Here is a 25,744-nt window from a genome sequence, read left to right on the forward strand (position 1 = left end):
CTGTGCCACCAACTGAATTTTGCTCTTCCCAGAGGACCCCTGAAGTACCGCCTCACGTGCATTTTACCAGCATGCTCATAGTCTGAGTCTTCTCAAGTACTCCCTGTGGATAGGCCAAGTACCCCTAGAGGTCCTAGTACCTCGGGTTGGGAACCATTGGTCTAGGTAGGCTATGCTTGACAAGCAGTTAGTCAGGACGATTGACTGGAATTTGTACTGGGCCTAGGCTACTCATCGGAGGACAAATAGAAGGATTACTATTGAAACTATAGGGACGAGGCAGCGAGGAGAAGTTTGTTTTCTGGACAGTTTAGTAAAAGCAATAAGCAAACATGCAATCGGTGTTCACCCTAGCAGAACAACCAAATTCCTGATATGATGTATGACAACTATTTCCCACGGATGACAATGTTACTTTATATTCTATCGTATTCTTTGTATCCAAAGCTCAAGCTTTATTCGAAACGCCCATTTTTGCCTCAACCAAGATGAGAGCAAGCGGTCGTAGAGCGCATGCTCAAAACGTCGTTCTACGCAAATTTGCGCCAACTCCATGGTGAGGATGAAGCTAGCACAGTTAGGGCTGATGCTTAGCTAGCATTTATTCATAACAACAATAACCAGCTACAGTTTCGGCGCTGTTTTTCCCGATATACAAGGAGAATACTTAATATATTTGCAATTATATGTCAGGTATGTGAGATATAGGTAAGATTTTATTATTTTATTATGGAAGGGAACAAATATGCCTCTGTAAACAGCATCATAGGTAACGTTAGCTTCAACCACAGGCGTAGAGACAAGCACCATGTACAAAGCTAGGCCTCAGTAAGGACTAAGGCCAAACGCCGAATATATTTTCTCCAATTTGGCAACAAGAGGAGTACTTTGTCTTTTTGCATTACACGGTTGGGACAACGTGGAAGATAAACTATTCAAGGCTAACTAAGCTAAGGATTTCATGAAGAAAGGACTATTCGTCTTTGAACTGTGAAGGGAGGCATTTTATTAAATCTACCTCGGATGGGTTCTCCAAAAACCATTAACTAGCTAACTAATAGGAACTTGTTTATTTCCACAAGACGTTTTAGGAAATAATCTGCTGACAGTGAGGATATAACCTATTGTCAGACATTGCTTGAAGGATTTGTTAAAAACGGAGCTCTGATTGTTTGCTCACTTCGGCTGTTTGAATGTGGGATAAAATGGAGACCCCAACGATTGTCTACGATCTTGACACCTCTGGTGGTCTTATGCAGGTAAAGCCTTTACTGTTACTATCATGATGACAAAATGGCTATAGCAGGGTTGTGTTTTTGTTCTCTTTGTTGTTTATAAGTAGTAACTACCTAGCTAACTCACTACTAGCTGGTATAGGGCGAAGTGGCAGTGCAATGTTTGTAGCTAACTACTACTAGCTAGCTAAGCTCTCTAACGTCGTTAGCTAACTGCTGGACGCCATTGCTTTTTCTAGCTAACCTCTGGCAGAAGTCATGTTACCAAAAAGTATCAAGTCAAACCATTGACTGAAATTGTTACATTGTAGCTCATTAAATGTGGTTTGTTGTTGTATGGCAGACTTGCCACTACAGTAGATACTGTGCAACAATGTAGGTAGCTAACCAGATCTATCACTGCACTATTTCCCCTGATACTTTAGCAAATACAAGCATTGCTCGCGCCTCCCAAGTCTGAAGACGGAGAAAAAAGAAGTCGGAAACCAGATAAAAATGCCCGGAGAGCAGGGAGAGCCACGAATCACGACACTTGTGACAGTTGCAGAGAGGGAGGCGACCTCCTCTGTTGTGATCATTGTCCCGCCGCCTTTCATTTACAGTGCTGGTATGTTTATGATATCGTTACATTTACAGTAATAACTTCCCGGTGTTGCTACCATTCTTGCAAGGAAGGCAGCATTTGTGGTTGCCAAGTACATATACTCCTCCATGGAGTTGAGCGCAGACAATCGTAAAAAAAATAAAAAAGAGCCTTCAATACTTAAAACATTTCTTAAACGCTTACCATGTACCTATGTTTGTCCTCTGTTGCGAGACATTTTGGTTTGTTTGTTGAAATCCATACTTTTTAATAAAACGTTAATCAAATACAAACTATGGATTTCAGCAAACAAAAAGGCACGCAACAACAGAGGACAAACATAGGTATGTGGTAAGGGTTTAAGAATTTACACTTTTTGAAGTATGAGTCAGAGGTTAGTTTAAGAAACTCTAGTCTGCACTCAAATCCGTGAAGTAGTTGAGGTACTTGGCTACATTTGTGGTTGTCTAACAACTCTGTGGGTAGCTGACTACTGACAGACAATCTCCTGGTAGCTCTGGTTGGCTAAACTAATGCACATTCTTTGCCAAATTGTGGGGCTGTAGCTCATCAAACTGTTCAACATTGCAGGTAAAAAAAAATATTCTGCCACCCTATTGTTTAGACCTACGTGTTAAAACTCTGTGGCTTTGTACATGTTAAACCTCTGTAGCGTTGTACTTGTATATAACTACTGTAACTTGTGTTGTTGACCATTTCTCTGTAGACAGGTCTGCACTCAGTTCTGCACTTAGCTACTTTGCCGTGCTTCAGCTACTTCACCATGTTTCTCTTCAGTCAAGGATGACAGATTTTTTGCATGCATTTAGCTCATTCTCTTGTCTACACCACTTACTCCTCTCCTAACAGACATTTCCAGTATTTAATGAGCTTGCAGATGTTGGTGAGGTTTAGTCGAGGATTTCTGCTGAAGCAGTGAGGAGCTCTGGGAACCTGGCAGTGCAGCATCACTGACGATATGAATAATCATTAACCATGGCATGTGCTGCTGGGAGCTAAGTAGACCAGAGCTGCTGTCTCCTCATAGCCTGCACTACAGTATATCAATTTTGCCTATGAGTTCTGTAGGGTTATTTTTTATGTATTTTTTGCTCATTGTTAAGACTTCTTCTAGGAAAGTGTTATCAGTGCCCTTCAGCTGTTGCCACAATGGTTTCATAGATCATGAAAGGTTTTTGCTGAGGAAAGTAGATTGTTTATTTAATCTTGTGGTGCTCCTTTTTTTGTGGTGCTCATCACTGCAGTCTTTGACTTTCTTGGAAAGCTTGAATGAATCCATGTTGGTTTTGGACCAGCAGCCATTTCAATAGATTCAGGCACAGAATTGTGAGACTGTGCCCAGGGGCCTTGGCACTCTGCCTAAAAAGAGCCTTTTGAATTCATTCCCTCTCACCTGGCTTTCATCAGCTACAGGTCTCTAGCGTTTTCAGTCATTTCAATTGAGAAAAATGGCCTTGGAAAAACGCCATACCTCTGGAAATTGTTAACTAGGCTACATTGTGAGGGCATTGGACGTTATGAATTGCTGATTTGCATTGAACTTCCTTGCCAGCTGTTTTTCGCTAATGTTTAAGTTGTGGTGAACCTGCAGCAACCCACCCCTGAGTAAGGAGATGCTGCCCCCTGGAGACTGGATGTGTCATCGCTGCATGGTGCGCAGAAAGGTGAGTCAAGTCTCTGATGAAACGTGGAGAAATAACCATTTTGTTTGCAAAGTGTTATCTTGACTGCTTCATTCATCTGGGTAGGTTGGTGAGACTAGTGTAACCAGGGCTGTTCAGACTGTTTACGTGTTTTTCTTGTGTCATAGAAGCGGGAGCTGAAGAAGGAGCAGATTAATGGTCTGCTGGAGCGCCAGCTGCCTAAGCAGTCTTCCTCCCCTGCAGCAGAGTTAGAGCTGGCCCCAGGCACCCTGAGGCTGGACCCCACGGCAGCAGTAGGAGGCACCACAGGGCTGAGGGCTACAGCTGTGGCCCAGGTCCGTCTCCTGGAGAGGAGGCCCAGCAGCAGACCCAACACCCCCACCTCCACCGCCTCCACAGACACCCCCACGCCCTCGGAGCAGAATGACATGGATGACGACATGCTAGACGTGGAGGACGACGCCCAGGGCTCGGAGCCCGAGAGCTTCTCCCCACACCTCAAGAGGCCCTTTGACCTTCTGATAGCTGCTGCCATGGAGAGGAACCCCACGCAGTTCCAGCTCCCCAATGAGCTCACCTGCACAACCGCACTTCCAGGAACCAGTAAAAAGAGGAGAAGAGATGAGATGACAGGAAAGAATGTGAAGCGACCGCAGCATGAGCTGGACCACAATGGGCTGGTCCCACTGCCAGTGAAGGTCTGCTATCCCTGTGGCAGGTATGGACAACAGCAAGGCCAATGTTTTAATGACAAAATATTGCCTTTCTTCTATTGAACTTAATTTTTGTGTAGGCTAACTGGGATTTTTTGGGCACCAGATGTTACATTCTTACTAGGCTTTGAGAACAAATCCAGAAAGAAGATATCTTATCCAATTATATGCAGATCACACACTATTTCAGCTGTTTCTACACTCATAAAAAATGCATATAAATAATTGCGTGGTTTACTATGAAAATATACAATATGCCATTTATTATTTTGAACGCAGCGCCATCTTCTCTGGCTGGGCTAAGTAAAGCATTCAGAAGAGCAAACAGTGGACCATTATAGGAGTCCCAACTGCCTGTGGAAAGAGGAGCCATAATTACTAGTAAAATAGTACAGTCTCCAAGTGAAGAGGGAGAGAGCAGGGAAACGACAGAAGGAGACATAACATTATGCAGACTATCATCTTTCAGAAAGCATGGCTTAGTCTTAAATGAGAGGCAGGCACCCCATTGGAACAGCATCTTGGATTCAATAGCAGTACACATCATCTGTTCAGCAGATGTTTTTGTTTGAAGGCATTCCTGAATGCCAAAAAGAGAGTTTGTGTTGTCAACTTGTTTTGTTGTTCGTTAATTTGTTTTTACTGCAGTCTACTAGAATCATGATATAAAGTAATATTTGCAGGTGTTTTTATTTTATTTTTGCTTACATTTTCCCTGGTATTGGGTTGTGAGGCTGAGAATCTTAAAGCCAGTTAGTTATTTGATCAGGGTTGCCGGGGGAGATATGTTCAACAACTGCATGACTGACTGGCTACCCCATTTTTTTTGTATTCGTTAGAGGAGTTGTAGAGTTTGTCCTGACATGTTTTCATGGGACCATAATGCTACTCTGTAGTTATGTTGCTATGTGTTATTTACTACCCTCTTTAGTGCCTCTATGGGCTGGCGTCAGAGCCTTGGCTATGTCAGGAATACCACAGAATGCAGAACCACATGGCTGGCCAGAGAGAAGGGGGAATTCAAACTATCTCACTGAGCATTTTATATATTCTGGAATGATGAGCCTTGGGGCTTGGCTTGGGGTCTCTACTACAGATACACAGCCAGGATTCCAGACAGTATGTTGGAAATCCATTCATCTCTTGCCCTCAAGTGATCCCCTCCTCTTTCACTAAACTATTAGGGCAAACTAACCCTAGCTCTATTTTGAGGTTATTTTTTTTTTTTTTTAAGTCATTTAGCAGACGCTCTTATCCAGAGCGACTTACTAGTGAGTGCATACATTATATATATATATATATATATATTATATATATATATATTATATATATATATATATATATTATATATATATATTATATATATATATATATATATATATATATATATATATATATATATTATATGTTGTTTTTTTCATACTGGCCCCCCGTGGGAATCAAACCCACAACCCTGGCATTGCAAACGCCATGCTCTACTAGCATCCCTGCCGGCCATTCCCTCCCCTACCCTGGACGACGCTGGGCCAATTGTGCGCCGCCCCATGGGTCTCCCGGTCGCAGCCGGCCTCGACAGAGCCTGGATTTGAACCAGGATCTCTAGTGGCACAGCTAGCACTGCGATGCAGTGCCTTAGACCACTGTGCCACTCGGGAGGATATTTTGCAGTCTACTTGTTTGATATCAGTCGTATATCTAACCCATCAGGTTTTAGTGAATCTCCTCTGTTTGTGTTGTAGGAGCTGCAGGTTGGCACCATTAATCCAGTGTGACTATTGCCCCCTTCTGTTCCACATGGACTGTCTGGACCCCCCACTTACTGCCATGCCCGTGGGCAAGTGGATGTGTCCCAATCACATAGAGCACATGGTGGTAAGTAAGCTCATGGTCACACACATCCACGTATTGAAACATGTTGTTTTAATGGTATTGACCTGATTGTGCCCCTCTCTCCCAGCTGAAGCAGAGGAGCCTGACGTTGAGCGGCCGCTGCCAGCTGTTTGACCAGTTTCAGGACAGGATGTCCCAACACGCCATCAAGGTGGATTTCCTGCAGCGGGTGCATCGTCTCAACCCCCCCGTTCGCCGAGGAGCCCACACACACCTGAAGAAGACCCTCAAGGTCAGCCTACTAGTCTCTGTGACATATAACACACCACCACTGTGTTCACTGTTGTCACATCCTGTAACTCAATCTATCGTGTGTGTATCTTGACAGGTCCCTGATGCTATAAAGTCCCAATATAAGTGTCCCCCGGCCATGATAGCCCAGGCTGGGATCCGCAACGGGGAGCTGATCTGTAACGGCAGTCCAGAATCCTCCCACCAGCACCTTACACCCTCTCAGCACTTAACCAGCGAGGACGAGCAACAGGAGGTAGGACACACTGGAGTGTTATGCAGCAGTGATATACAATGTCTCATGATAGTAAACAAATCCAATGTCTTTAATACTGATTTAATGCATTTTGTTTTCCTGTAATGTCTCCCAGTGGCTCCGTGACGTCATCACACTCCAGTGCAGCATAGTGAGACATCTATCGGCCAAGCAGAAGGAGAAGCTATCGTCTGAGTGGGACTCTGAGCAAATGGACAAGGCCAACATCAAACCTTGTGTAACAGCAGAGGAGGGCAGTGCAGTGTGCACTTCTAACAGGACAGCGTTGCTAGCCTCCAAGCCTAAGGCTGACAGTACAGCATTTTGCCCCCAGGGGGCGCCTGCACTCAAAGAAGGCAAGTGTAGCATGTGTACAGAGAAGCCTTGTCATAACTGTGGGCCCAGTAATGTTAACAGTCCCCTGGAGCAGCTGGCTCGGACCAATGGGAGTTCAGAGGCCTGCAGACAGGATGACCTCCACAAACTGAGAGAGCCCTCGGGTCCTGATAGGCCCGTTCCTCAGACACCAGCAGCCTCTGGCCCAGAGTTACCCAACCACACTGGAAGAGCTGTGGTCAAGACTGAGAAAACCCTATTAAGACCCTGTGCAGGGACAGCATCCCCATGCACCAGTCCCTTCAAACCAGACCCCAGAGGCCCCTCTCCACCTCACAGACCCTCCCAAGGCACAGAGGGCCCTGCTCTGACCAGTATCAGCAGCACTGCAGCGACCCGTGCCCTCACCCCACCTAGAACACCATACCAGATCAAGGGAACAACCAAGCTGGGCTCCACCGCCCCACCAGCAGGTGGAAAAGTCAGTCTTGATGCTGTGACCCCCAGGAGTGGTTCTCTGCTCCCCAGCTCTTTCTCTATGGGAGACCTGTCCAGCTGTCTGAAGGCTGTGGCGGACAGCCACGGTGGTAAGTCTTACCTGACATAATAAGACCGACATTTTGATTGGTTTCACTTGTGAATAATTGGTGAGGAGAAGTTAGATCCACACTACCTGAATTCACTATATCTATTTAACTTTTTGATTATTTTCCAGAGATTCAGATGAGTAGTCTAGATGAGAAGTTTATTAAACTCCTGGCCTGGCAAAGGATCCAGCAGCTGTTTGGCCCTAAAGCTCCTTCCCCTCCACAGAGCAGCTGTATCAGCCTACCTCTTGTGCCACAACCCCAGCCTACGGAAGGTAAGAAACCCTTGTTCATTATCAAGACCACCACCACCCAGTGTTCCCTATATCTCTACCTCACTCTGACTCACTGGCCATTCCCTCACTAACCCTACCTCACCATATTCACGCTGATTATTCTGGCCATTTCTATTGACGTCCATTGCTTCTATCCCCCTTTCATCATCATGTTTGTAAATTCATCCTTCGTGAGAAATAGTTTGTCCTGTATCGTTACCTTTTGAGTGTTCTGTATAAAGCATCATTTTGAGGAAGTTAATGTGTGTTATTCTCTTTCTCAGCACAAAACAAGGATATCCAGGCCAGGGCTGTGTTTTATCCTTTGACTGGGAAAGGAGGAGCTGTCAGTATGTGCTACAGAAGCCTGTACATAGGATCTGGTAAAATTCACTCTCAGTCCCAGATAACACAACATGACCCAATAGCAGGAACTCCTATTCATGTAATGGTGTCTTCCATCCCTGGCAGATTTAGCTGACTTGAAGCTGTGTCTTGTTGTTTGCAGGTGCTGACATGAACGTGTGCCTTACAAACTATGGTCATTGTAATTATGTGTCAGGCAAACATGCATGCATCTTCTATGATGAGGTGGGTGGATCATTTATTTCACATTCAAACATGTACTTATTATTGGAAACAGTTTTACGATAAATTGTGACCTGTACAGAAATAAAGTATAAATATGTTTCAGATATATATTTTCTTGCTTGAGGGATTATTTTATTAGCTGCTCTGTAAATTAAATATGTTATTATGTAATTGCTCTTGCCTTGATCAGAACACCAAGCAGTATGAGCTGCTCAACTACAGTGAACACGGGACCACGGTAGACAATGTGCTGTACTCCTGTGACTTCTCTGAGAAGACTGGCCCCAGCCCCTCCAGCAGCCTGGTCTCCAAAGTGCAGAACATTATCAGTGAGTGGAGCTCCTCTGTCATAGCCTCCTATAGAAACAGGAAGGAAGTAGTTAACCTTTACCTTTTAGTAATGACCATGATGTTATGTTTCCTAATGTTGTTAAAGCAGACGGATGATGGTGTTTGTTAAAGGTCTGATTGTTTGTAATGTCTTTTACCCACAGAGCGCTGCAAGAGGAGGAAACAGGAAGAGGAAGGGGAGCCCATGGTGCTAGAGGAGAGGGTGATGAGCCAGTGTCAGGGAACTTCCAGATCCTGCTGCGACTGCAAGGCCAGCAGCTCCAGTCTGATCGGGGGCAGTGGGGCAGGCTGGGAGGGCACTGCCCTGCTCCACCACGGCAGCTTCGTCAAGCTGGGCTGCATGCAGTTTGTCTTCAGTATTACAGAGTTTGCCTGCAAGCAGCCCAAAGAGGAAACTATGACTACCCCAAACACCACCTCCACTGCCACCCTCCAGAGCCAGGAGGGAACAGAACCCTCTGACAAGCACATCTCCCAGCTCCACCAAGTGCCAGTGATACAACCTAACCCTGTCCCCTAGCCCTATGTCCCCACATCAACAAGAACCAGGCTCAGCAGCTGTACTTGTATACTGTATAAAAAAAGGAAAGGGTTCTTATTTTATGTTCATACATTTGCATGAAATTAAGTATTTTTCAGGCTCATATTTTGTGGGCAAGTTGCACATAGAATTTATATTTTTCATTTTTTGTAAATGGACAACTTTGGCATTGAAAAAAGGGATGGTTTATCGTAGACATGCGAAAAAACAAGCAATGTCACTTGTAAAGTACTCAACTTGTTGTATTTTGTGCCAGTAATGATAGCATAAACATGCTTCTTTCTCTGAAAATGCTACTTTTATTTGCTCTTTATCATTTTAGTTTGTGTACTGTATTTGAAAATGTAGTTGTTCAAATGTTTGTTTTGCTATTGCACTACAGGCAGCAGCTATATATTCAAACTTATGTGTACACATCCATGCTTATACATAGGTGTGTGTGTTTTGAAATATCCACACAAATGTACATGATTAAGAATCCCTTTTCAACATAGAACAAGGGGAGCATAGGATTCTGTATGCAAACTCAAATTATGGCCATTTTGGCATAAATCTATACAGTGCTTCATGTGAATTTTGTGCAGTAGTTTTCATAATTGTTAGTCCAGTTTTTTTCAATACTGTGTCAATATTGTAAATGGTCTGTTTTTAGAAATAATTCATCAGAAAATGTTTATGTACTCTGTAAATACAAAGCAACTTTGACTTGGTTTCTTGTCTGTCATAATGTAAATACCTAAAGATTTTTAAGAACAAGCATCAGTGAACACCTCGGCTTCAGTCATTTCATTCGTTGCTAATAACCAATTGTAGATGTAGGCTACATAGTACGTACTGTAGCGACCCTTGCCTAGGTAAGCTAGTTACGATCTCCCTTTAACGGGTTAACCTTATTGGAGCGGTGGTTAGTAAGCTTGCCTATGGGCTGGGAGACCCACAAAGGGACATTGCATGTCATTGTTTGCTACATTGGTGTCAGGAGTGGGATGGTGCCTGTTAGGCCATTGGATAGGTGTGTACATGTGAGGGACTTTGTAAAGTGAAGAGTGGGGACACACTCCCAAACTGAGGGGATAGTGTAGCAACCTTTGTTTAGGTAAGATAGTTTGTGTAGACTGGGGTTCAAGACCGGAAAGGTGTTATGCATGGTCTCTGTTCTCTACAATACATACAGTATACATGCCCCAGTAAATACACACATTTCTGCCCACATTGGGTATCGTTTTACCATTGTCTGTGAGTAGCTTGTAACTCAATGTTTGTTAAAATGTAACGTTGCGCTTAGCTATGTTTGTTACAGTGTAGCTTTGAACTCTGTAGTGTAGTTTTGAGGCCAACTAGGATGTTTGTTAGTGTACGACGAAGTTATTGTTTATAACCACTAGGTGGCACGAAAATGTACTTTTGCCAAATTCTTGAACCATAATCTACTTGTTGCTTAACTTCTTTATTTTATTTAGAGTGAGTGCCACGACAGAACACGAGGACACATACAGTACTTGCCAAAGGGCGCGTTCATTGCCTAACGCAACAGCTACATCGATTTCCATTCCACTGTAGTTCATACTTATGTACAGTCAGAGAAAAAGTACTGTACGAAGATGTTCACACTGCTTCTTGTCGGCGCTGGACTCATCGCACTTTATGTACTTCTTAATTGGCATCTCAAACAACCAATATGCAAAAGCAATGCCAAGTTACATAGAAAAACTGTAATCGTGACTGGTGAGTTCGTACATTATAAAACAATGTGACACTAATGGTGGGCAATTATTCCTCGTTTTGTACAGTCGGGAAGTGACCGTTATCTAATGTTATGTACCGTTATTATTGGTGGTCACATGGGATTGATTCCGCATTTCTTTGCTTAATTTATTTTCGTGGGATGTAATTTACTTTTATTGCATATTGTAAATAGTTGAGGAATTGTATTTTAAACATTTTGCGCTGGACATGAACTCGACGTCTGTGTGGGTCTGTCCTAATGGTGTGTCTCTCCAGGATCTAACACAGGCATTGGGAAAACAACAGCAATAGATCTGTCCAGAAGAGGTGCGAGGGTTATAATGCCTGCCGAGATAAGCAGAGGGCAGAAGCTGTCATCAGTGACATCAAGAAGGTAAGAGAGGTGTCAGAATCCATATCTCACTCCAGCTGTCTGGTAAACAGTGGAAGCTTGCTGTAGTTACATGTCTTTGACTGAGGGGGTGCCAGTGGATCATACATGGACGATATTACTGTAGTTCCCCCTCAGTCATGTTCACACCTCACACACTGTCCCTCTCATTCACATTTTACAGATAGTTGTGCTCTGGTCACTTTAGCTGATTAATTTGTTGATGGTTTGGTTTATTAGTCTCTATAAAGTGAGGGTCACAGAGCATCTGACTGGCCATTCTTACTTTCTCAGGAGACTGGGAACAATGAGGTTGTGTTCATGGAGCTGGACCTTGCAAGCCTACAGTCTGTGCGATCTTTTGATGAGACCTTCCTTAAGTCTGAATTTAGACTCAATATTCTTATCAACAATGCTGGTGAGTCATGCATTGCTGCCATGGGTCCAGTATTGAGTGTGATATTTCACATTGTGTTATATTGTGTTATAGTCAAATTTGTTACATGTTGCATCCTCTCTCAAGCAAACCAAATGTCAATGGATTATATGGCTGGTTGGTTTCTTAATATACAGCAAACCTGCATTAACAAAGGAGTGAAAGTGTATTTCTTTTGAAAACATTGGTCCTCTTTATGCAGGGCTTGTGAATGGTGGCAAGACAAAGGACGGCGTGGGAATGAGCTTCGGCGTTAATCACCTCGGCCACTTCCTGTTACCCGTGCAGCTGCTGGACCGTCTGAAAGAATGCGGTCCGAGTCGAGTGGTGACTGTCGCCTCCATAGCTCATGAGTTTCGCAAAGTCGATTTTAACTGCCTGAGTACCCACAAAGACCTGGCTATTGGAGAATCTGACTGGGCTTTGTTTCAGAAGTACAGTCATAGCAAGCTGTGTAATATGCTCTTCACACACGAGCTTGCCAAAAGACTGGAGGGCACAAATGTCACCTGCTACAGCTTGCACCCAGGTCAGTGCTTCAACACTTTATAGCATGTAAGCAAGGCCGGATGGTATGTACTGTAACTGTGCAGAAATATACAGTATGCTTACTAATACTGTTATTTTTCTGTCACAGGAGGAGTGAAGACAGAAATAGTCCAGTATTCAGGCGCATGATGTTGGCACCTTTCATCTCGCTGTTCGCTGTGGACGCAGAATCCGGGGCCCAGACTACACTCTACTGTGCCCTCCAGGAGGGTATAGAGCCTCTGAGTGGATGCTACTTCTCCTGCTGTGCAGTACAGAAGGTGAATGCCAACGCCAAAGATGATGCTGTGGCCAAGAAGTTGTGGGAAGTCAGTGAGACACTTTGTGGCATGTCTTAATGCAAACACCGAGACCCTGCTTTTCACTGCATTTATTAGGGCCAAAACACTAGTGGGCAGCAGCCATCAGCAGGGATATTAGATTTTATGATTTGAGATTAGGTGGATGATGGGATATATCTCTGGGGAAGTGTCTCTGTCCCACCACAAGCAAGTTCAAAAGGCAGAGCCACTGGTAATAAAGGGAATTAAAAAACACACCATACCATCTTTGCCTCTCTTATTGTATTGTCTACACAACCTTTTTTATAGGCTATGTCACTGTTTAATGCAATCAGACATAGGTCAACTATTGCTAAAATAAAGTAATACAGTTACCTTGGGAAGAATGGCAGTTTAGAGATGCTTTGGCAGGTATACTAGTAGCCTAAAATGTAGGCCTGAGTATGATGAAAAAGCTATACAAGGTTTCACACAGCGCTCTCTAAGATTACTGTTCATTATCTAAACATTAGGTGAGATACATAATACCCTGTCTGAGTTCGAGTAGATTACAAAACCAAGGACTACTTCATTTATTATGTTTTGCTAATGCATGTAGACTCCAGACTGAGGAAAAATATGGAGAAATCCACACAATGCATCCCTGACCACCTCCTGGGTCAGCCTGCCAGATCTGAACACAATGGCTGCGTTTACACAGGGAGCCCAATTATAATTTTTTTCTTCACTAATTGGTCTTTTGATCAATCAGATCAGCTCTGAAAAAGATCTGATGTGAAAAGATCTGATATGATTGGTCAAAAGACCCATTTTAGTGGTGGAAAAAGTACTCAATTGTCATACTTGAGTAAAAGTAAAGATACCTTAATAGAAAATGACTCACGTAAAAGTGAAAGTCACCCAGTAAAATAATACTTTAGTAAAAGTCTAAAAGTATTTGGTTTTAAATATACTTAAGTATCAAAAGTAAATGTAATTGCTAAAATATACTTAAGTATCAAAAGTAAAAGTATAAATCATTTCAAATTCCTTATATTAAGCAAACCAGCCGGCACCATTTTTATTTTATTTTTTATTTACGGATAGCCAGAGGAACACTCCAACACTCAGACATAATTTACAAACGAAGCATGTGTTCAGTGAGTCTGCCTGATCAGAGGCAGTAGGGATGACCAGAGATGTTCTATTGATAAGTGTGTGAATTTCAAAATGTTCCTGTCCTGCTAAGCATTCAAAATGTAACGAGTACTTTTGGGTGTTAAGGAAAATGTATGGAGTAAAAAGTACATTCTTTAGGAATGTAGTGAAGTAAATGTTGTCAAAAATATAAATAGTAAAGTAAAGTACAGATACCTCAAAAAACTACTTACAGTGAGGGAAAAAAGTATTTGATCCCCTGCTGATTTTGTACGTTTGCCCACTGACAAAGACATGATCAGTCTATAATTGTAATGGTAGGTTTATTTGAACAGTGAGAGACAGAATAACAACAAAACAATCCAGAAGAACGCATGTCAAAAATGTTATAAATTGATTTGCATTTTATGAGGGAAATAAGTATTTGACCCCTCTGCAAAACATTACTTAGTACTTGGTGGAAAAACCCTTGTTGGCAATCACAGAGGTCAGACGTTTCTTGTAGTTGGCCACCAGGTTTGCACACATCTCAGGAGGGATTTTGTCCCACTCCTCTTTGCAGATCTTCTCCAAGTCAGTAAGGTTTCGAGGCTGACGTTTGGCAACTCGAACCTTCAGCTCCCTCCACAGATTTCCTATGGGATTAAGGTCTGGAGACTGGCTTGGCCACTCCAGGACCTTAATGTGCTTCTTCTTGAGCCACTCCTTTATTGCCATGCTGGAATACCCATCCCCGACCCATTTTCAATGCCCTGGCTGAGGGAAGGAGGTTCTCACCCAAGATTTGATGGTACATGGCGCCGTCCATCGTCCCTTTGATGCGGTGAAGTTGTCCTGTCCCCTTAGCAGAAAAACACCCCCAAAGCATAATGTTTCCACCTCCATGTTTGACGGTGGGGATGGTGTTCTTGTGGTCATAGGCAGCATTCCTCCTCCTCCAAACACGGCGAGTTGAGTTGATGCCAAAGAGCTCGATTTTGGTCTCATCTGACCACAACACTTTCACCCAGTTCTCCTCTGAATCATTCAGATGTTAATTGGCAAACTTCAGACGGGCCTGTATATGTGCTTTCTTGAGCAGGGGGGACCTTGCGGGCGCTGCAGGATTTCAGTCCTTCACGGCGTAGTGTGTTACCAATTGTTTTCTTGGTGACTATGGTCCCAGCTGCCTTGAGATCATTGACAAGATCCTCCCGTGTAGTTCTGGGCTGATTCCTCACCATTCTCATGATCATTGCAACTCCACGAGGTGAGATCTTGCATGGAGCCCCAGGCCGAGGGAGATTGACAGTTCGTTTGTGTTTCTTCCATTTGCGAATAATCGCACCAACTGTTGTCACCTTCTCACCAAGCTGCTTGGCGATGGTCTTGTAGCCCATTCCAGCCTTGTGTAGGTCTACAATCTTGTCCCTGACATCCTTGGAGAGCTCTTTGGTCTTGGCCATGGTGGAGAGTTTGGAATCTGATTGATTGATTGCTTCTGTGGACAGGTGTCTTTTATACAGGTAACAAGCTGAGATTAGGAGCACTCCCTTTAAGAGTGTGCTCCTAATCTCAGCTCGTGTCACGAGAATTTCTATCTCTAATTCAACCTAAGCTTGAATCATTACCAGAGGTTGTAAGGCTCTGGTTTTAATCATAAATGATTCAAGGTCCACAACCAGCAAGAATGATCTGTATTTTTATTCATGGAGAGCTCTGGCGCCAAAACCCATACACTCCTGTTTTATACCCCTTGACACACAAAGGCACTTTGCTCCGCCCACCTTTAGGAGGCTTTTTTTAACCCGTTTTCTCAGTCCCCTTCACCCTGGAATGTTTAGTCCCGCCCCCCTCTGTTAGTGGGTTGCCACTACATTTTAACTCTAACACCGTTCACACATTTATACTGTATTTGGGGTGAAATCCTTTAGTCATTATTCTTAAAATACAAATTAATCTAACAATCCACCCCTTTGACTAAATGTTTTCACATTCAGGATAAATGTATTTTACAAGCATGATTAATCTCAGAGATTACGTCAGAACTAATAAACATTTCATCCAATTGCGGTCTTTCAGGTTCCAAATCCTCGTCATCCACCAAGCCTGGAGGATCGTTTTTCACATTCCCCTGGTCAGAGTCCGGAGTCAGTCCATCTCTCATCATTGATTAGATACAGCATTTCACCAACGCCTGACTCACCAATCCTCGGACACAGGGAACAAGACAACAACCACATAATACAAGAATACCCATACAAACACTGACCGCTCCTAAGATGGTGGCTGCTATGGTTTTCCATTTACCAAACATTTCATCAAACCACCCTATCCACGATGTACTAACTTCTGAGTTCTCAGTTCATTCTTCACTTAGTGCAGTTAATTCTTTAAGAGCTCTGGTGACTGTCCCATCCAGTGTGGTGTTGTTAGGGATAAATGTGCAACAATGGCTTATCATTCTATAGACACCGGCCCTTTCTGCCTGATCTAGAACCAACCTCTACTAAGTTATGAGCGGGATGGCGGATAATTGCTCGAAGATCCCCTTTACTGCATCTCTAGTCGGGTTAATAAATCGTTGTTGGTTGTAATAGATATAATGTATCCAATCCACATTCTTGTTTATTGTCACCCACCAGGAAAATGTTGTGGTAAAACCCTCCCATATTTGATTCATAGCTTTTCTATTCATCTGGAACACCCCTGGGGATGCCTATACCATCTATCCAAATTGGGCTATTTCCTTCCTGACCTATATTTCTCCTCCTCCTGATTATTATTCCTGTCACTGGTCTTTGATTACTAATTCTTACAGGTTTGGACCAACAATACTGGTGCACAAGTACCCACCCATCCCTCTGGTAATGTCTGTCGAATGCTCCCTTTGTTAGTACATGCCCACCACCCTTCCTTATCTAAATCAGTCACATTAATTATCTCCTTACAGCCATCAAAATCACCCAAGTTACGGGTGCCATTTCTATGTCTGCAACACTGGTATTCGCCAGGAGTTAAAGTGAATCTAGGTGGGCTGGCCGAGTAAGTCAACTTTGCCAGCCCAATCCCTGTGCAATTGGGCTCTTTTTGATTGGACCCCAGGTCTAATACACAGGGAAACATTGCCTTTGGCATTGGGGCGGTCAACATTGTCGGTCGCCCAATGGAGCATGCATAACAATTGGTCTCCCCCAAGGCCCTAGCGGTGTACTTCATCCACTTTAACCAGAGATTCTCATCAGGGACCCCCTCCACCTCCCCTTGGTTCCATTCTTGGAGGAGAAAATCTTTCATAGTGGACGGGTTAGTCGAATTGACTCCGTCATCCCTTGACTGATCTACTCGGTCTATTGCTATTAATGGATTAATGACAGTACCTGTGCCCTCCATATCTTTCGACTCCATCAAATGTAATCTTAGACAAGTATCCAGTCCGTATTCGTCCGCACAAGCCCAGTAAGTTATTTTCATGTCCTCTTTAGTGACCTTTACTATTGTTACTACCATCTCCGTGGGGATTTCGTTATACCTTCTTATCCTCCATCTGGACGTCCAGCCCCCCCCCCGTCTCATCTCTCCGTCCCCCAGTATGTCTAAATACCTGAGCCCAGGAACAATCCGCAGAGGGAGCTGAACATAAATACAATGGGATCTTATAATCCCACGTTGCTTGCTTATCCGTCGTGATAAGATCCCTAAACCTAATTTTGAATCTTACTCCCCACCCTTCTCTGACTCCTATTTTGTAGATCACTCGTCCTTGACGGTCAGTATGTCGGGTCGCTTCCCTTTTATTTCTTAATAATGGTAAGGCCATAGCGTAATTGGTGCGAGGTGGTGGTGAATCTTGACATACCAAGACTATTGCCGAGACTATGATGCAGCTCAGGGACACCCATATTCCCAAAAACCGCCAACCCTCTCCTGCCTTTAGTCCTTCTGCTTGGTACCACCCCATACGCACACCCTAAGAACACACTACAGTGATGATAGGTCGGGGTAGGAGATCTTCGTTAACAGAGGTGATCCCCGGACCTTATTGGTTCAGTTCTGCTCTCCAACTCTCTGTGTGTTTCAGTGGTGCTTGTATGTGGTCTTACCCTCTTGCAGTGGGTAACATGGACCCAGGTTACTCTCTCTGCTATTCTAATGGCCAAGGCAGTGACCAATATAACCTGATAGGGCTCTTCCCAACAGGCCTGCTTCCAGTTTTTCTTCTTTAGGGACTGGATGCTCACCAGTCACCTGGTTAGATAGAGTGGGTCACCTTCTCCTTTAGTTCACCTGTGGGGCACAAAACCTCTGACATATGGGTGTGGTTAATAAACTATCTTCACACATGTTCAGATTAATCTAACAATTTCTGACTGCATTCTCTTTCTAGACTGTATCTAAAAAAAAATGTTTTTCTTTCTTTCTTTCTTTTAAAAAAAAAAAGTATTTTGTCCTCTCCTTCGTATATTATTTAATCCTACCATTAGCCTCTTCCCCCCTCTTGACACATAGTTCTGCTCATGTGTCAATATTACCACCTACCTAAACAATCACTTAGGTAATTTATCAACCAATTGCCATGCCTTTCATTTTTGAGACTGTCTTTTGCTTCTTTATTGCTCCTCCCACTTCCTTTGTCTTTATGGCGGCTAAATTCGACTTTCATTCAGTTCAGAATCAATTAGTAATCCAATCAATCAATCTCTTATCTTGTAAAAACACTTATGTTTAGTTCAAACTCTGTTCTACCCCGGCTCTCCCGGGCTTGACCTGAAGACTGATTGTTGGACATGACAAGTCCATATTTAAATATTTCAAACCTAACACAACCCCCCCTCCTGCTGTAATCAATCAAGAAGATAGCAAAGGAGAGACAGGTTTTAGCCTGAACTCTGCTTAATCCTGGTGCCGCTCCCTTCACAATGTTTGAAGAGAGACAAAAGACAGCCATGGATTGAAGTAAGAGCAAGCACTTCGACCCTAGGTCACCTAAGTCTTCTGCCTAGCAACAAAGAATGAAAACCTCTATGTTCGTGATTAACCCAGTTATATCTAATAGCCCACCAAAAAAAAACCATGATCTTTAAATCACGACCAATGTCATATCCCTCTTTACTCTCTACCATTTGGGTAACATCCCTGATATATGTATGAAAAGCTAAGACTGTTTGGGAAGAGAGCAACAACATAAACTGTTCTTCCTCCTCAGAGTTCCAAATGATTTTACCATGGGCTGCCATTGCCTTCCCATAGATAAGATCACAAACCATTCCATCCCACAGCATAGCAAACACCACCCATGAACTGCTGAAAATCCCCTAAATTCAACATAACAACCCTTTATGAACATCATACTGGGTGTGTTGTTTTTTTATTTGAAAAACCCAATTGAAAAACAACAATCAAAGATAGCCAGGCTCAACTTAATTTGGTAGCTCACTTTTATGACCTAAATACTGCCTAACTTCACTACTGCTCCCCCTCGCCCTGAGCAATATTCCAATGAGATAAGCTAATCTCTTTCTCCTGGTTATACATTTTGTTAACCTTCAATTACCATCAGTAATCTAAAGATGGTAGTACACACAAAACATGATACAGATATCCCCAGTCCTAACCCATCAATAATGTTTGTATCAATCTACAGTGGGGAAAAAAGGATTTAGTCAGCCACCAATTGTGCAAGTTCTCCCACTTAAAAAGATGAGAGAGGCCTGTAATTTTCATCATAGGTACACGTCAACTATGACAGACAAATTGAGAAAAGAAATTCCAGAAAACAACATTGTAGGATTTTTAATGAATTTATTTGCAAATTATGGTGGAAAATAAGTATCTGGTCACCTACAAACAAGCAAGATTTCTGGCTCTCACAGACCTGTAACTTCTTCTTTAAGAGGCTCCTCTGTCCTCCACTCGTTACATGTATTAATGGCACCTGTTTGAACTTGTTATCAGTATAAAAGACACCTGTCCACAACCTCAAACAGTCACACTCCAAACTCCACTATGGCCAAGACCAAAGAGCTGTCAAAGGACACCAGAAACAAAATTGTAGACCTGCACCAGGCTGGGAAGACTGAATCTGCAATAGGTAAGCAGCTTGGTTTGAAGAAATCAACTGTGGGAGCAATTATTAGGAAATGGAAGACATACAAGACCACTGATAATCTCCCTCGATCTGGGGCTCCACGCAAGATCTCACCCTGTGGGGTCAAAATTATCACAAGAACGGTGAGCAAAAATCCCAGAACCACACGGGGGGACATAGTGAATGACCTGCAGAGAGCTGGGACCAAAGTAACAAAGCCTACCATCAGTAACACACTACGCCGCCAGGGACTCAAATCCTGCAGTGCAAGACGTGTCCCCCTGCTTAAGCCAGTACATGTCCAGGCCCGTCTGAAGTTTGCTAGAGTGCATTTGGATGATCCAGAAGAGGATTGGGAGAATGTCATATGGTCAGATGAAACCAAAATAGAACTTTTTGGTAAAAACTCAACTCGTCGTGTTTGGAGGACAAAGAATGCTGAGTTGCATCCAAAGAACACCATACCTACTGTGATGCATGGGGGTGGAAACATCATGCTTTGGGGCTGTTTTTCTGCAAAGGGACCAGGACGACTGATCCGTGTAAAGGAAAGAATGAATGGGGCCATGTATCGTGAGATTTTGAGTGAAAACCTCCTTCCATCAGCAAGGGCATTGAAGATGAAACGTGGCTGGGTCTTTCAGCATGACAATGATCCCAAACACACCGCCGGGCAACGAAGGAGTGGCTTTGTAAGAAGCATTTCAAGGTCCTGGAGTGGCCTAGCCAGTCTCCAGATCTCAACCCCATAGAAAATCTTTGGAGGGAGTTGAAAGTCTGTGTTGCCCAGCGACAGCCCCAAAACATCACTGCTCTAGAGGAGATCTGCATGGAGGAATGGGCCAAAATACCAGCAACAGTGTGTGAAAACCTTGTGAAGACTTACAGAAAACGTTTGACCTGTGTCATTGCCAACAAAGGGTATATAACAAAGTATTGAGAAACTTTTGTTATTGACCAAATACTTATTTTCCACCATAATTTGCAAATAAATTCATTAAAAATCCTATAATGTGATTTTCTGGATTTTTTTTTCTCATTTTGTCTGTCATAGTTCACGTGTACCTATGATGAAAATTACAGGCCTCTCTCATCTTTTTAAGTGGGAGAACTTGCACAATTGGTGGCTGACTAAATACTTTTTCCCCCACTGTAATTCCTCATAACTAATCCATAAAACCACTCAACATTCCTCGAGTATACAATGACTATTTAATTGATTACCCTAAATCTGCTACATGTGATCTCATTTCAAATGATCCATTATCAAATATTTGATCCACCCCCTAGGAAAATCTCTCTCCCCTTCTATTCTGGAGTTCTACCTTTACCAGCTATTTCCCCTAGAGTGGCCATTAAATACTCTGCTCCCTTCTGTTCTTTTCTTACTCTATCCTGTCTACTATTCTGCTCATGATGGATTGCATATCTCTTGACCTCGGCTAACGAAGTAGTTCCCCATCCCACTAAAGTCCTCTTAATATTTCTGCTTATTTCTGGTCTCATTCCACTAAGGAATGCTATTTTTAGCTGCTGATGGTACGGAGTATCATTTCCCTGCCCCTGGGAAGGCTCAGGTATGCCACTTTTTGCGTTAAATACATTTCTCAGTCTCTCTAAGTATTGGCTGATGGTCTCACTGTCTTCCTGTTTACTTTCATGTACTTTGGAGAAGTCTGCATGTCGATGGTAATGTTCCCTCAAATTATTATACAACTCAGTTATTTTCCCCTTTATCTCCCCAATTTACTATTCCTTTTCTCATTGCAACTTGTTGCATTGATGTTCTTAAAATGTAAACCTATTGTTTAATAACTTCATACTTATAACCAATGTTTTTTCAATCCATCATCCTAATAGTAAAAATGATATCCCATTGTTCACGTAACGAAACTAAATTATTTATTTTTTAGAATCCACCATTTATTTTCATACAATATAATAATAATAATATAATATAATATGCCATTTGAATTCATCAAAGCACTTCCTTTCAGTAAAGTCTTTATACCTCTACTTGAAATTTTCCAGCTCAATCTAACTGGCTGGACTGTCTCCATTTTTTTTTTCCCGCCAACCAGAGCCATAAATTATTCTCCTTTGTCCTCAACTCAATTTTCACAGCTCTATCGCCACTCCAGCTCGCCATTCAATATCTTTAACCATTCTCTCTGATTCGGCCCCAATCAATAAAACAAATACTTGATATCGTTGATAAGCATACACTTAATGACATTCCTACCATCTGAACTATGTACTGTCTCTCACCTCTCCCCCCCCCCCCTCCTGTACCTTCCTACATTATGGGGGATGCGCGGAGACTTTCCCTACAAATCTTCCTTCTTAGGAAATAATGTCATTCGTACTTGTAACATATTTTCATAGACCTATTGTCACGGTTTCGGCCGAGGCTGCCTCTCTTCCTTGCTCGGGCAGGCTTCGGCGTTCGTCGTCTCCGGAATACTAGCTGCCACCGTTGAATGTTTCTATGTTCGTTTGCTTTTGTCTGATTGTTGTACACCTGTTTCTCGTTTAGTGTAATTAGTGTCCTATAAGTTCTCGTTGTGTTTTGTCTAGTGTTGTGTGTTATTGTTTTCACTGTCGTGGTTGTTGCTAGATGTATTTTGCATTTTGCTCGGTTGAGCTGTTCCTCCATAGTTTGGAGTGTTTTAGTCGCACCTGTTTGTGCGCGCGTATTTGTTTCGCCTGCGTGCGGAGTTTCGCCTTCGGGCTATTTAGTGTTTGCACTGTGAGTATTCACTAAAGTCTTTGGAATATACTTCTGCGTCCTGCGCCTGATTCCACCACCACACCCACCTACTACATCCCTGACAGAATAACACACCTTCAAGTATGGAATCAGCAGGAGCCGCAGCAGCCCAGGCGACGCTGGAGGAAAAGGTCCGGGAACAGAGTGACCAGATCCTGCAGATGGGGTCCGCTCTGCAGGAGGTGATCACCACCATCCGAGGCTGGGGGACGCCTCCACCGCCATCCTCTCTGCCAGCACCATCGGCCAGTCAGCCCGTTCCCGCTCCGGAACCCAGGGGAGTTCGACTCTCGCTCCCGAGAGCCTACGACGGGACCGCGGCCGGGTGTCAGGGATTCCTTCTCCAGGTGGAGCTGTACCTGGCCACCGTGCATCCGGCGCCCTCGGGACATGAGAGCGTGTCCGCCCTGATCTCCTGCCTTTCCGGGAAGGCGTTGGAATGGGCCAACGCGGAGTGGAGGAGGATCGACGCGGACACCATCACCTACGACGAGTTCTCCCGCCGCTTCAGGGCGGTGTTTGACCATCCTCCGGAGGGGAAAGCGGCGGGGGAGCGTCTGGTCTTCCTCCGGCAGGGGAGGAGGAGTGCCCAGGAGTTCGCCCTTGAATTCCGTACTCTAGCGGCGGATGCAGGGTGGAATGAGCGGGCTCTCATCGATCACTACCGATGTAGTCTTCGCGAGGACGTCCGTCGGGAGCTGGCCTGTAGGGACACCAGCCTCTCGTTCGACCAGTTGGTCGACATGTCCATCAGGCTGGATAACCTACTAGCTACCCGCGGACGCTCCGAGGGGGTCCGTCCATTTCACCCTCCAGCGCCTCCGAGCCGTGCCCCATGGAGCTCGGGGGCGCTGGCGCTAGAGAGAGGAGGGGTCGGCTTACGAGGGGGTCCATCTCCTGCACCAACTGTGGTCGGGGAGGACACACCGCGGCTAGGTGCTGGGGATGGCCTCCTAGGGGGAGGACGACAGGTCCCGCACTGGGGATTCCTTCCAGGTGAGTAGGCGCCCCACTCACCCAGAGCTCTCTGTTGCACATTTCTGTATACCTGTGCGTTTTCCACAGGTAGCACCTCATTCCCAGCATAAGGCGCTGGTAGATTCAGGCGCAGCTGGGAACTTTATTGATAAGAAGTTTTGTTTAGCCTTAGGGATTCCCCTTCTCCCTGTTGATGTCCCTTTCCCGTTCATGCCCTAGATAGCCGTCCGTTGGGTGCGGGCTTGATCAGGGAGGTCACTGTGCCACTTAGGATGTGTGCGCAGGGGGGTCATCAGGAGATGATTCAGTTATTTCTGATCGACTCGCCTGCGTATCCGGTGGTGCTGGGCATGCCCTGGTTAAGTACCCACAACCCATCTATTTCGTGGCGGGAGAGAGCTCTGATGGAATGGTCTGCCCAGTGTGTGGGTCGATGTTTGGGCGTTTCGTAGGGGCTACCTCGGTGGAGAGTCCAAACCAGGTGCCCGCATTGCACGTTCCTCCTGAGTATGGGGATTTGGCTATTGCATTTAGTAAGTCGAGGGCGACGCGGTTGCCACCCCATAGGCAGGGAGATTGTGCGATAGACCTCCAGGCAGGAGCTGCGCTCCCACGGAGCCATGTGTATCCTCTGTCTCAGGAGGAGAAGAAAGCTATGGAGACTTACATAGACGAATCTCTGAGACAAGGATACATACGGCCTTCCACTTCCCCTGCGTCCTCGAGTTTCTTTTTTGTGAAGAAAAAAGGATGGTGGTTTACGCCCGTGCATCGATTATCGTGGTCTCAATCAGATTACGGTGAAGTACAGTTATCCACTCCCGCTGATTGCGACCATGACTGAGTCATTGCATGGGGCGCGTTTCTTCACTAAATTAGATCTCAGGAGCGCGTACAACTTGGTGCGCATCAGGGAGGGCGATGAATGGAAGACAGCCTTTAGTACCACCTCGGGCCATTACGAGTATCTGGTCATGCCATACGGGTTGATGAACGCTCCGTCAGTTTTCCAATCATTCGTGGATGAGATCTTCAGGGACATGCAGGGGCAGGGGGTGGTTGTGTACATAGATGACATTCTCGTGTACTCGCCTACCCGTGTCGAGCATGTGGCCCTGGTGCGCAGAGTGTTGCGGAGGCTGGTGGAGCACGACCTGTATGTTAAGGCAGAGAAGTGTCTGTTTTTCCAGGAGTCGGTCTCCTTTTTGGGGTATCAGTTGTCTGCGTCAGGGGTGAAGATGGAGGTAGACCGGGTGTCAGCCGTGCGTAATTGGCAAACACCAACCACTGTGAAGGAGGTGCAGCAGTTTTTGGGGTTTGCGAATTACTACCGGAGGTTTATCCGGGGTTTTGGACAGGTGGCAGCTCCCATCACGTCTCTTTTGAAGGGGGGTCCGGTGCGTCTGCAGTGGTCGGCCGAGGCGGACAGGGCGTTTGGGAGGCTGAAGGACCTGTTTACCTCGGCCCCGGTGCTGGCGCATCCGGATCCCTCTTTGCCGTTCCAGGTAGAGGTGGACGCAAAAGAGGCCGGTATAGGAGCCGTGCTTTCACAACGGTCTGGCGCGCCACCTAAACTCCGCCCCTGTGCCTTTTATTCTAAGAAGCTCAGTCCGGCGGAGCGGAACTATGACGTAGGGGACAGGGAGCTGTTAGCCGTGGTACAGGCCCTAAAGGTGTGGAGGCACTGGCTTGAGGGGGCTCAACACCCTTTCCTCATTTTGACAGACCACCGTAACCTGGAGTATATCCGGGCAGCGAGGAGGCTGAACCCTCGCCAGGCAAGATGGAATATGTTCTTGACCCGGTTTACATTTAAGATCACGTACATCCCTGGGTCGCAGAACGGTAAGGCAGATGTGCTGTCTCGGCGGTATGACACGGAGGAGAGGTCCGTGGAGCCCACTCCCATACTGCCGGAGTCGTGTCTGGTGGCACCGGTAGTGTGGGAGGTCGATGCTGAACTCGAGCGGGCGTTACGCACCGACCCTAGTCCACCGCAATGCCCTGAGGGTCGGAGGTACGTTCCGCTCGAGGTTCGGGATCGATTGATCTATTGGGCTCACACGTCACCCTCCTCTGGACACCCTGGTATCGGCCGGACAGTGCACTGTCTTAGTGCCAAGTACTGGTGGCCCACGTTGCGAGGGATGTGAGGGT

At 44.8% G+C, this 25,744-nt stretch overlaps 1 protein-coding gene and 1 pseudogene across 1 annotated transcript; both read left to right on the forward strand.

The window, feature by feature from the left end:
- Positions 1-257: 257 nt before the first annotated feature.
- Positions 258-9,963, forward strand: LOC121573759 (PHD finger protein 12). The gene is made up of 13 exons (XM_041885986.2): positions 258-1,259; positions 1,661-1,842; positions 3,431-3,503; positions 3,650-4,200; positions 5,935-6,067; positions 6,153-6,317; positions 6,414-6,572; positions 6,688-7,495; positions 7,624-7,770; positions 8,055-8,153; positions 8,279-8,361; positions 8,552-8,690; positions 8,856-9,963. The coding sequence occupies exons 1-13, from the start codon at positions 1,194-1,196 to the stop codon at positions 9,230-9,232; spliced, it is 2,982 nt and encodes a 993-aa protein (XP_041741920.2). The 5' UTR covers positions 258-1,193; the 3' UTR covers positions 9,233-9,963.
- A 716-nt stretch (positions 9,964-10,679) lies between these two features.
- LOC121574376 lies at positions 10,680-12,900 on the forward strand (annotated as a pseudogene).
- Positions 12,901-25,744: the final 12,844 nt, after the last annotated feature.

The sequence above is a fragment of the Coregonus clupeaformis genome, chromosome 9 (assembly GCF_020615455.1).
Source record: "Coregonus clupeaformis isolate EN_2021a chromosome 9, ASM2061545v1, whole genome shotgun sequence".
In the NCBI taxonomy this organism is placed as follows: domain Eukaryota; kingdom Metazoa; phylum Chordata; class Actinopteri; order Salmoniformes; family Salmonidae; genus Coregonus; species Coregonus clupeaformis.

Excerpts from the sequence above, each read along its gene's own strand:
- LOC121573759 (XM_041885986.2), top strand. The coding sequence starts at position 1,194 with ATGTGGGATAAAATGGAGACCCCAACGATTGTCTACGATCTTGACACC. Across the intron at positions 1,260-1,660 it reads CCTCTGGTGGTCTTATGCAG|CAAATACAAGCATTGCTCGC; the intron begins GTAAAGCCTTTA and ends CTGATACTTTAG. Across the intron at positions 8,362-8,551 it reads CATGCATCTTCTATGATGAG|AACACCAAGCAGTATGAGCT; the intron begins GTGGGTGGATCA and ends TGCCTTGATCAG.